Source organism: Xenopus tropicalis, chromosome 3, assembly GCF_000004195.4.
Source record: "Xenopus tropicalis strain Nigerian chromosome 3, UCB_Xtro_10.0, whole genome shotgun sequence".
Taxonomy (NCBI): domain Eukaryota; kingdom Metazoa; phylum Chordata; class Amphibia; order Anura; family Pipidae; genus Xenopus; species Xenopus tropicalis.
In genome coordinates this window covers 87825687-87837583 of record NC_030679.2, presented here as the reverse complement: position 1 = coordinate 87837583, position 11897 = coordinate 87825687, and the positions used below count along the sequence as shown (strand labels likewise).

Genomic DNA, 11897 nt, shown 5'->3' with positions numbered 1-11897 from the left:
TGGGTTTACTTGGATGGGATGAACTTGATGGACTCTGGTCTTTTTTTAACCCTATGTAACTATGTATGTAAATTTTTATTTATATAGTGCTACTTATGCATGCAGCATCAGGTTGCCACCTGGCTAGAAAAAATGAAGCCTCAAGCCAATATTATGAATAGGAAAAAAAGATAAAAATATACAGTGCTACAACCCTAATGCAGCACTGTACAGCAGAACAATACATCAGCCATTTAAGTGCCAGCAAAATTTCACATTTTATTTGCACAGGATGTTAAACAGGTTATGTACTTTTTGAAAATATATTGTTTTCAAGGTAGTCTTATGTCACATAATATACAACCCGGGTGCTTTTTTGCTGTGGATTTACTGTGGCTCACGAGTAAGAAAGGTTGGGTATCCCTGGTGTAGAGACAATTTGCAATTAGTCTTCATTTTTTATTATTTCTAGTTTTTTAGTTATTTCATTTTCAGTTCAAAAGCTCTCCAGTTTGGAGTTTCAGCAGTTATTTGGTTGCTAGGGTCCAAGTTACCTTAGCAGCCAGGGAGTGGTTTGGATCAGAGACTGTTATATGAATCGGATAGGGACTGAATAGAAAGAAATATTACTAAAAGTAACAATAACAATAAAACGGTAGCCTCACAGAGCAATCGTTTTTTGGCTGCTGGTGTCAGTGACCATTTAAAAACTGCAAAGAGTTGAAAGAAGGCGGCAAATAATTCAAAAACAAATAAATAGGGACCAATTGAAAAGTTTCTTAGAATAGGTAATTCTATAACATACTAAAAGTTAGACTAAAGGTGAACCACCCCTTTAATTCCAGTCTGCAAGGAGTTTGTATATTTGCCTGTATTTATGTGGGTTTCTTCCCACATAACAAATTCAGAGATGCAGGTTACTTGACTCCTGATATAATTGACCATTCTGTGTGTGAATGCGATTGCGACCCTAAACTGTAGAGCAAAGACTTATGTAAATGATGTATATGTCAACACTATATAAATAACATATACTTATTACTATTGTTGTAAAAATAAAAGTTTTGGCACTTTATAGATGGCTGCAGGTATACATGTTTAGTATCTATTAGCATAACATGCAAGTCTGTAAATAGTTTGTTTAAGTTCACTTTGACCCAACAAACCTCTTGTGAAATCTCTGTACTTTGTGCTTCAGGAGAGTATTAGCGAGTTCACTAGTGGGCAGTTTGCATCTCTTTTACACATTCGATTCCTGTAAAAATGCGGTTTAATATTTTCCCCAATGTTTATGCAAAATACACAGTTGAAGGCACTGACTTGGACATAATCTACTTTTGTGTTTTCCTAGGTTTCAATCATATATAAAGGTTTATTTGCAATTTCTTAATTCACCCTCACAATACTATTTTTTAAATAATATTTCACAACTTATTTTTAAAGTTGCTTTTCATTGTTTAATTCATGTCTTCTTTATTTTCTTTATATTCTCCTTTATTTTCTTGTACGGTAAGTTATTATAATGGGAATGGAAGGAAGCTTTACTTAAATTATAAATTTATAAATTATAAAAAAATAAATTTGCCATACTTCCATTTTTGTGATTTTTGTATACCAGACAGGATGCAATATCTGCTCTACCTATAACTTGCATTTTGGAGTGTTCTGATGCAAACTTTGAATAAAAGTGTTTAGGGTTTCTGTGTACTCCTGTGGATGCTTTCTTAGATGTCCGGCATGTGTTGAACTATTCCACCTCTTTGCCTTTACTTGAATCCCTTGCTTCTCCCAGTCCTTAAGAAGCTCTTCTACCACATTGTGATCACTTAGAGGGTCATCCATGCAGTAAAAGAAAAGAGCTGGGCAGGTGACAGGTGAGTTCCAGAAAGTCTGGATTCCCTTCTCGTAGTAATCTACTGTATAAGCTTTTAGGAGGGAAAAATAGAGCAAAGTTCCATTTACAATAATCTGCTGAAATGCTGGGAGGGCAACCATGCGTGCTACACCTGTAAGAACACAGACGGAAAATTAGAGGCTGATTTATCAACATTGAGTTCAAGAAAAAAAAATGTGAACATGGAAAACACCTGATAGAATGTTACTTTCTACTTTTCGAGCACTAGTTTAGTTTAAAAAAACTTTTCTGTGGCCGCAAATATCTTGAATGTTTTAAAATAAAGAAATAAAATTGCCAATTGCAAATTGGTGTTTACCTGTTGCCATCCTTTCCATGCTTCCTACAACAAGACTGTCAAACACCTGTCCCTGGATCCTCTCCAGCATCTCTCTATGTTTTTTATGATTACTTATTGAAGACACCAGCATCTGGGCAAATGTGTAGCCACCTATAGAAAAGGCATGGACATAAAGGCTGCGTGAAGCAAGGTCCTTCTCTGCTGACAGAAGATTGAGCAGATTTCCTGCATAGTCCAGGCCTTTACTAGGCCACAAAAAATGGGATACAAAGCTTTCTGCTACCAGAACATCAAAGCCTAATTTAAAGTAAAGATGGATATACTTCTCATATGAATGCGCTTTCGAGCCCAACCAGGGCAGCATCAGCAAGAGGGGACGTGATGGCCAACAGCTCCTGGGAACTGAAGGGTCTGTGTACAGGAAGACAGAATGGGAGTATTTTTTTACATTGCTTGATTGGAAAGGCTCAGATGATGCCTGAGCTTTGGGAGGAGATCCTGCATCGGCGATAATTTTAGGGTCAGGAATCATGGAACTGGACTGGCACATTTGGACAAAATGCCCCTGCAAGGTAAAAGATCATTTGTATTACCATTATGTTGGCATATAATGCAATAGTATTTGTGTTAAATTAGAACAAATATTTATCATTTTAAATAGCTTCTACCTATGGCCCCACCCAGGATTCAATGGCTAACAATTTCTCCACTTTGTTGATACTTAATGCCATCAGTATTTGCATGCAGCAACAGAACTACTGTCAAATCAAAAGCATTTATTTAGAACAGTGCTGTCCAACTGGTGGCCCGCTGCCCCCCCTTGTGTGGCCCTGCAGACAGACACACCTCTGTAGGAACAGCCCTGGCATTGTATTAAGGTGAAATAGAAATATTACACGGGAGCACTTATCGCTACTAGAGTACGTGTGCTGCTCGCAGATTGGTAGAAACAAGACAACAAGAATGGGAGTTGTCTTGTTTTTATTAATAGGATATTCTTGGAAAATCTATCTTTTCCCTCCCCTTTTGTATATATTTCAGTGGTTCTTTAACTAAGAAATTTTCAGTTTTGTATAATTATGATTTTATGCTTTGATGTGTATTTTTTCTTATTTCATATGTGTGTGGGAGGTAGGGTTTAATTCCATCGGTACTAATCAGTGTGATTAGTGGGGTATATATATATATCTCCTCCCCTTTAAGGACTATTTATGCTTCTGATGAAGTGGCGGGATGCCACGAAATGCGTAAAGCGTAGGTCCTGTGTGATGTACATGTGCTTATTATTAATGATTAAATAAAGACTGGTTTTATTTTTTAACTACGTGGTACTCCGCTATTTTGGATGTTTTTATTGTGTTAAGGTGGCCATACACGTTAAGATCCGCTCACTTGGCGAGTTCGCCAAGTGAGCAGATCTTTTCCCGATATCCCCACCACGTCATTCTAATTCGATCGTTTGGCCCTGGCGCCAAACGATCGAATTAGAATGACGTGTTTAGGCATCCATCGGTTCGAGGGTTGCATCAACGAGCCGATGCGGCCCCGATCCAACTAATTTTCAGACCTGCCCGATTTCAGCCCAGATGTCGGTCAGGCAGGCCCGTCGTTAGTGCCCATACATGGGCAGATAAGCTGCCAAATCGGTCTAGGATTGGTTACTTATATAGATATTATATTATAGAATTACCTGTCTCCTTCCCTTCTCTACAATGCTAAGGTTGACTGAGATCCTTAATAAGTATAGGTTAATGCCGCCTGGTTCTTGTATTCACCATGTCACTGATGTAAAATATCCCTGAATCCATGAAGAACAAGAAAGGGACTTTAAGGCAGGAATACTCAACATTGTGCTTTCTTACACTACATGTTTAGAGCCAAAAGGCCCTTTGTCACACTTGGGTCTGGTGGCTCGAAACATGTAGTGCAATAAAGCGCAAAGTTGAGCACTATTCCTGCCTTAAAGTCCCTGTTTTGTTCTCCTTCCCTACTCTGCCTGCCCTGCTCTGCCTGCATGTGCCATACTTTGCCTGCCCTATGCTAGCTGTGTGTGCCATACTCTGCCTGCCCTATGCTGCCTGTGTGTGCCATACTCTGCCTTTCCTATGCTGCCTGTGTGCACCATACTCTGCCTGCCCCATGCTGCCTGTAGGTGCCATACTCTGCCTGCACTACCTTGCCTGTGGGTGCCTTACTCTACCTGCACTACTTTACCTGTGTGTGACATACTCTACATGCCCTACTTTACCTGTGTGTGCCTTACCCTGTCTCTGTGTGTGTGCCATACTCTGCCTGCCCAATGCTGCCTGATATATATTAACAAAAAACAACTTATTTGTTACACTATGTGACTAGCTTGCTAGTTCAGCAGATCTAGCCATATGACTTCAAATTTTAGGTTCCCTATAAACACAATGAAAGTCGAAGAGACATTGTTAGGGCCAGTACTGGGAGTGTACACAAGAGTCACGTGTCTAGGGCAAATGGCAGGGGCACAATTTCCCCCCTTAAAAAAAATATTACATAAATCACTGGTCTTGCTGCCCTTAATCTGCCCTTGCTTTACCTGTTCCTGGGTGATAGGTAGAAGAATGGGCCTCAGGTGAGCAGGTGGCGAAGAGAGTATTATTGTGATGGGGGGGCATGTGGGTTGAAGGTGAGGAGCAAGTGCAAGATTTACCTGCCTTGGATGGCAGTACATCTTGGCCTGGCCTTGACCATTGTGGTCTTTTTTCTTCTGTATACTAAATGATTGTCTCTAGGCTTGTAAAAATCCAGGTTCCTGTTGAAAAACCACAGACAGCCAGGGTCGGACTGGGCCGCCAGAGCACCATGACCTGTGGGCCCCTGCGACACTGACCTAATCCCCGCCGGGCGCTCCCCTGAGCCACCAGTCTCCCACCCCGACACGCTGAAGGCAAGTCTAAATTACGCACAGGGGGGCGGACGGGTAGTGGGGGCCCCTGTGGGGGGTGTGAAGGCCGTGGCAGGGGCTCCTTAACCCCCAGTCTGACCCTGAGAATAGCAAATACAAAAATTTGTGCAGAGGGCACAGATTTACCCACACTAAATCAGTTTCACCTGAAACCCACAGGATCCATTGCAGACTATATAGTGACAGGGTGTTTCATTCTGCCCACTATCCAACACATTTTATATGCCATTCAATAGCTTCGCAAATGAGGACTTTTGACTTATATGAAGGCTGTGAAGGGGTGCCACTATTATTGGCCTTCCACTTCCTATTCTGCTACCAATGGCTTTTCTAGGAAACTCAGCTCTGAGATTATTTCCTGGAAAATTCATTATCTAAGCTGGAGACCTCAAAACATAATCCTGCTCACATAAAACAGAGATCAGATTATTTTGTAATAAAAAAAAGTTAGATATAAGCATACAACAAAAAAATGAAATATGATTTCTGGACCTACAAATATTTCCAGGGGTCCCCGATAGCTTATGTGCCTGTACATAACTGTGCCTTTCTCTCAGTGATTTTCATGTTACTTTAGCTTTTTCTCAGACAGACCAAGCCCCTAAGCATTTCATCTATTGCTTTATTTCTAACTACCCTCTTTTCTCTGGGAAGCAATCAATGAACCTTTCTGTTCTGTGTAACAGAAACTGTGAATGTAAAGAAGATAAGAACCCCCTTGACATGCCAGCTCTGTTCTTTGACCCATTTTGCTGAACACTTCACGCCCTGCTTGACCTCATCTGATTATATAAGGCTTAGTCTATCTCATGAGCTTTCTAAATTTTTTTTTATAATTTTTAAACAGTACATGAGTAAGAATAATCCACTAAATTATTCTGCTATTTACTTGGCTTTTACTCTGCCAGTGAAAATGCACACTTGTGAAATGGAGCAGTTTTTCTGCATTAACATACCTTGGGGGCAGACTCTTTACTCTACCCACTATAGTAAACAGCATTGTCACTGAAATATGTGGTGCAAAATTATATTGCACCAATGGGTTAAATTAACCTTCCAGTAAGCTGAAATTCTAACATTGTGCCCTGGGCCAGTGAGTTTCTTCAGATATGGGGAGGGCACATGCATATGCTTTTTTCACAGTTTTAGGTTTTAAAGGATAAACAAAAAAACTCCTGTAGGCAATTATGAATAGCATGCTGTTGGTCTAAAAATTAATACTATGGGGCACATTCATGAAAACGTGAGTTTGAATCCCGAATGGGACAAATTCAGATTGGATACAATAATTTCTGAAGATGCTTACGAAAAAATCATATTAGGCATGATAATATCGTATTGGCGATCCGAAAGTCACAAAATTTTCGTACCTTACGATTGTAAACAGCGGGAAAACCTTTCCGATTTTTACGCGCGAAAGTACAAAAAAGTCGAGCAAGCGACGAAAAAGTCGAGCAAGCGACGAAAAAGTCGGCGAAAATACACTCAGAGCGTTCGTGGATTAGTAAATCTACCCCTATGTGTTAAAATGGCCCCTTTATTGGAGCTCCCTATAGATCCTCTCAGGTCCTCGTCCTTTCAATGAGGGGTGGACAGGTCTTAAAGGAACAGTAACACTAAAAAATGAAAGAGCTTTAAAGTAATAAAAATATAATGCACTGTTGCCCTGCACTGGTAAAACTGGTTTGTTTGCTACAGTAACACTACTATAATTTATATAATAAGCTGCTGTGTAGCCACGGGGGCAGCCATTCAAGCTGGAAAAAAGGAGAAAAGGCACAGGTTACATAGCAGATAACAGATAAGATCTGTAGAATACAATAGTGTTTTATGTTATCTGCTAAGTGCCTGTGCCTTTTCTCCTTTGAATGGCTGCCTCCATGGCTACATAGCAGCTTATTTATATAAATTATAGTAGACTTTCTGAAGTAAACACACAACTTTTACCAGTGCAGGGCAGCAGCACATTATATTTTAGTTACTTTTATACACTTTCATTTTTTGGTGTTACTGTTCCTTTAATGTGTCCCTGCCAGAAGCACAGTAGGCCAGTCAGTCAGCCTAGCTGCTGATTGGTTCCTGTTCTACAGTGCAGTGTGCTGAGTGCCATTAGCCCCCCTGCACAGCCTAGAAAAGGCAGCAAAAACGTTTAAAAAAAATGAGCCTAAAACGCTACTTTCTAACGCACATTCCTTATAGTCAATACAATTCTTTGGTACAATATTGTTTTTCACACAATATGCCCCCTTTAAAGTTCTGCGCAGGTCACAGAGTCAGATCTGCCAGTCACACTGGGCTGGGGGCGGTACCCCGACATAACTAGCCAGCCACCTTTGCCACAGTTACACTAGCAGGAGCAGCACAAACTCTCTCACATCCCCCTAGCATTGCTATTTTATTGACCTGAAGATAAAAACTAGGCAAAAACCTATAACTAGATCCTTATTGGGTCCGGGTCTGCGACTGAAGGGCACACAAAATAAAGACACTTTAGGAAGGGGGGTTAGTGGGAGGACATTGTGATAGCCTCGTTAGTTCATTTTAGCCGTAACTGTGACGGTTTCTTAGCTTTAGTCACACAAACCCCTGAGTTATTGCTAGAGTAGGATGGGGTTTCTCTGTGCTGCCAGGAATGTCTCAGTGTCCTCCCAACAGCACGAAACTGAGCAGTACATCGGGCTGCCGTGTGCTCCATATACACTGCCAGCGGGGAGGCCATCACATTAACCCTATACTAACAGATCGCGGGCACTTGGAACTTACTGTGTGTAGGGGAAGCCGAGAGGCTGAAGCCGGAGAGCGCATGGTGCATCTTAACATTCCCAACATCACCTTCTCACTCTGCAGCAGCTTACCGGGCAGACCCTGGCATAGAGGAGGGCCTACAACTATTCAACCTCTCTGCAAAAGAAAGGCGCGTCATTTACAGAGCCTTCCCTCTCATTCCCCGACAGGAGTAAGGGCTCACCATAAGGTTTGTGTCTGTGAGAGAGGGGAAGCTATAGCTGGTCCGTGTCCAGTGTAATGTAAAGAGGCGCGGGTAAAGCAGTAGCACACGCTCCCTTTGTGCGGCCCATATATAACATACGAGAGGGAAAGGGCGTTCCTGCATATTTCGGTCAGTAGAACATTCAGTTCTGTTTGCGGTAGAAGAAGCTAAGATAAACAGTCCTGCCCCCTCTGATTCATGCATGCATGCGATTCTGCAACAGTGTGGTGCCAGGAAGGAGCAAGATGCCAGCCATCCTTCATATATGTGCCAATCCCATTCCCATGATGGGTGGTGACCAGGCTAAGCCAGACACCAAATGCGAATGGAGAGCCGCCTGGTTGCAATAAACTGCACCTGCTGTTCTGTAGAAAGTGTCCACAGCCAAGTTATGGGTTGACACCGTCTGACCTCTGGCTCTTGAAACACCATATTATTGTTTGACAAAGCCAGATAATATAAACCGTAATTTCTTTGAACTCTAAACTACATCCCTGCAAGTTGGTTCTTGGGCATGAGAAAACTGGCCCATTGCTGCGTTCCAACCAATGGGAGTCATACCTCATTTGCTTGGCATTGTTATGCCATTACAGTTGTTCTTTTACTTCCCTTTTAATAACATTAGCAACATGCATCATTTTTACTGCCCAAGCCAGTAACATACCAGCCAGGGGCCAGCCCTATTCCCCATGAATTATTTGATTAGGTAGCACTGTTAATATAAGTAGCACTATATCAATAAAAATATACATATGTTTTAATGTCAGTTTGATTTTCTTTCCCAACAATTTGAACAATCCTTCAAAATGTGATCAAATCTTTCCTGCACAGTCCATGTTAGGATTTCTGTGTAGAATATGATCACACTTAATTATTTTTTTTCACCTTTTTCATGTTTCACTGCAAAAAAGAATTACATACATGGTCAACAGTTTTTCTGCTGCATTATTTGTGTAAAGTATAACGGTGCCGATATTTCAACCAATATAGTTAATGCAGTTGGCTATGTAAGCACAGATAAAGATACATAAAAAATATGCATTATATCCTCCATTAGAGGGAGCCTGTGCACAAGGCAACTGAAAATCTGAAGCACTAATACTGATGGCATAATAAAGACAGAGATGCCCAAAAGGCACAGGGGTCTGCTATGCCTAAAGTCAGGATGATTATTAGGAAAGAGGCCTAAACTATCATGTTTAAATCCATTTTCTGCCGCTGATAACAGTATAAAGATCTGAAGTACATGAGCACAAAACCCTAGGGTTTTAGAGGGCAAGAGGGAATCAGGGACAATGTTGCTTAGAGATATGATGGTGCCATAAATCTACAAGGACAATGTTCTAGTATACTTATTGGAAAATTATTTGACTTTTTAACACTATTTCTCGAACATTTGCATTGTGTTATTAATGTGTGTAGGAACAAGGAATCCACAATGGCCAGATAATCTACACCTCCCATATACCACGACGAAAACAGAGTACTGTTGTGGCTTTGTAAGGACTTTGGCTTTTCTTTAAACACAATGCAATGCTCTAAAATGCTCACATCACCACTATATTTTAACCTTGAAATTCTTGATTAAGAGTTTGTGATTGCAAAAAAATAATTTACCGGGGATAATAAGCAGCCATATTTATGTTCTGAAGGAAACCGGGATACAGGGCAAGTAATAAAAAAAAAAATTTCAGTTTCATTTTGACAGAATGATCCACAGTGATTTTTCAAAAGCAGAAAATCATGTATAGAGGCCTTGATCAGTGCTGCAACTGCTTAAAAACTCAAAAGATAAAGCTAAAAGGGATTTTTTGAAGTTTACACAGGTTTGGATGTGTCATCTATAATCCATAAACTCATTACCCCAAATGAAATAATGCAGTGGTATTTCCTACAGTGTTCTGTTTTAGTAAGCAATTCTATATTTTTGGTGGATTTTCTCTTTTTCTATAATAATATGTTTTAGTAACTAGAGGACTTTTTTACAATCACAAGTGCAAAGCACAAAAAGAAAGTAAAACCGCATACGTCAAAAGTGCTGTTCACAAAAGTAGTTGTGCCTAGCCAATTCAGTCACTAATTGTGTAAATTGCACATAAGTTGCAGCACACATATTTTTCAGGCACATGCAACTGTTTTGAAATCCTGTAAAAAAAAATCATTGCAAAAAATGAAGAATTTATATTTTTGCACTTTGCACATTACACTGGGTTTGTAAATGAGAGAAGATAGAATGTTTTTTAAAGTGACTTAAAGGGGGGGCATGTGGGACATGATGTTCTGTTTGGCTAACTAACTATATTAAAAACATTTTTTAGTTTGTACACCCTATCTTTTTACCCAGTTTTATTTTTACTCTGAACAGTATGTCTATATTCCCAGGGCCTCACATTCTGCATAATAGCTACCATACCTGCAGTGCCTTTTATTTTACAGCATCAGCATAAATCAGCTGTTCCACTATAGACCACTGGGGGACTTGGTTAAACAATCTTGTGTTTGCTCATTAAGCCAAGGAGCTGAGACTGAGATTCCTTAGACCAGTGATCCCCAACCAGTGGTTTGTGAGCAACAATTTGCTCCCCAACCCCTTGGATGTTACTTCCAGTGGCCTTTCTGCCAAACAGAACCTCCCAAAGGCTGCCAGTCCATAAGAGTGCTACCAAATAATTACTAACAGCCCTTATTTGGCACCCTCATGAACATTTTTTATGCTTGTGTTGCTCCCCAGCTCTTTTTACATTTAAGTGTGGATCATGGGTAAAAAAGGTTGGGGATCCCTGCCTTAGACTAATGTCACATGTGGCATTTGTCCCCTGAACAGAAAATATGGTGTGCGCAGTAACAAGCATGAATGGCATTTACAGGGGCTAGATTTCAGAGAGAAAATGTACTATACTTTCTGTCTGAAATTCATCATGTGTGTTCAGTGACAGGCACATCCCATTTATGCTTTTTAATCCACACATAAGGTAGAAGCAGCCATATTGGCATTTTCTCCTTCAGCATGTGACATTAGGTGTAAAGAAGCACTGGTTGAAAAGCCCCTATTCAAGACATAGGGGGCATGGGACAGAATGCTGTATGTGGAAGTTGTTTTAGCTCTGTGAAGAGAACTTTTACAATACTATAATTTACCCCTGATAGATTCACAGACCTTAGGCAAAAAGAATACGAAAAGCCTACACATGAACTATAGATGGGCCACAAGATAAGCAACCAATATTTTTTACTTTATATTCCTCTAGGAAACCAAAGCTAGGATACGCTATCACTTTTCTTCTCAAGGAACAAAGTAAAAATAGAGGCAGGTGGCTTTTTGGGCAGTGGCACACGGGTAGATTAGTCGCACACGATAAATCTTTGTATTTCCAGGACATAACTTTTTGTAAATTTGTTGTCTGGCAATGTAATAATCCGCTGTGTGTGCCTGCACCCAGGCCAAAACAATGGTTCCAGGTGCAGGCAAGGAAAAAGCCTTTTTCAGCTTCTGTTCATTTCTCTTTTTCCACAGGCTGTGATGAGCCCCATGTGGCATCAGCGTAAATAAAAAAAAATAAAATACAATGGAAGTGTGAATGTTCTAGTCTGGTTTACTACAAAAATACAAAAGTGGGGATTGAGATTTTGGGTTTGGGGTTTCTAGTTACAAGATTATCATTATATTATTGCCTAACAGCTTTGAATTGCCAAGCCACCCTTAGGGCTGTGGCACGCAGGGAGATTAGTCGCCGCGCGACAAATCTCCCCGAAATGCCATCCCACCGGCAAAAATATAAATCGCCGGTGGGATGGCATA

The 11897-nt window shown here is 40.5% G+C and overlaps 1 protein-coding gene across 5 annotated transcripts; it reads right to left on the bottom strand.

Moving 5' to 3' along the window:
- Positions 1 to 238: 238 nt before the first annotated feature.
- Positions 239 to 8422, bottom strand: LOC100486876. Of its 5 annotated transcripts, none has more exons than XM_004920139.4 (4): positions 8078 to 8417; positions 7873 to 8010; positions 2193 to 2739; positions 239 to 1985 (listed from the first exon to the last, which is right to left on the bottom strand). In XM_004920139.4, exons 2-4 carry the CDS (start codon positions 7936 to 7938, stop codon positions 1621 to 1623), a joined length of 978 nt encoding a protein of 325 aa, XP_004920196.2. In that variant the 5' UTR covers positions 7939 to 8010; positions 8078 to 8417; the 3' UTR covers positions 239 to 1620. The 5 variants fall into 5 exon arrangements, with proteins under 5 accessions (XP_004920196.2, XP_002931882.3, XP_031754957.1 ...); XM_031899097.1 differs by adding an exon at positions 4855 to 4956 and having other exon boundaries at positions 1322 to 1985; positions 7873 to 8419; XM_002931836.5 differs by having other exon boundaries at positions 7873 to 8416.
- Positions 8423 to 11897: the final 3475 nt, after the last annotated feature.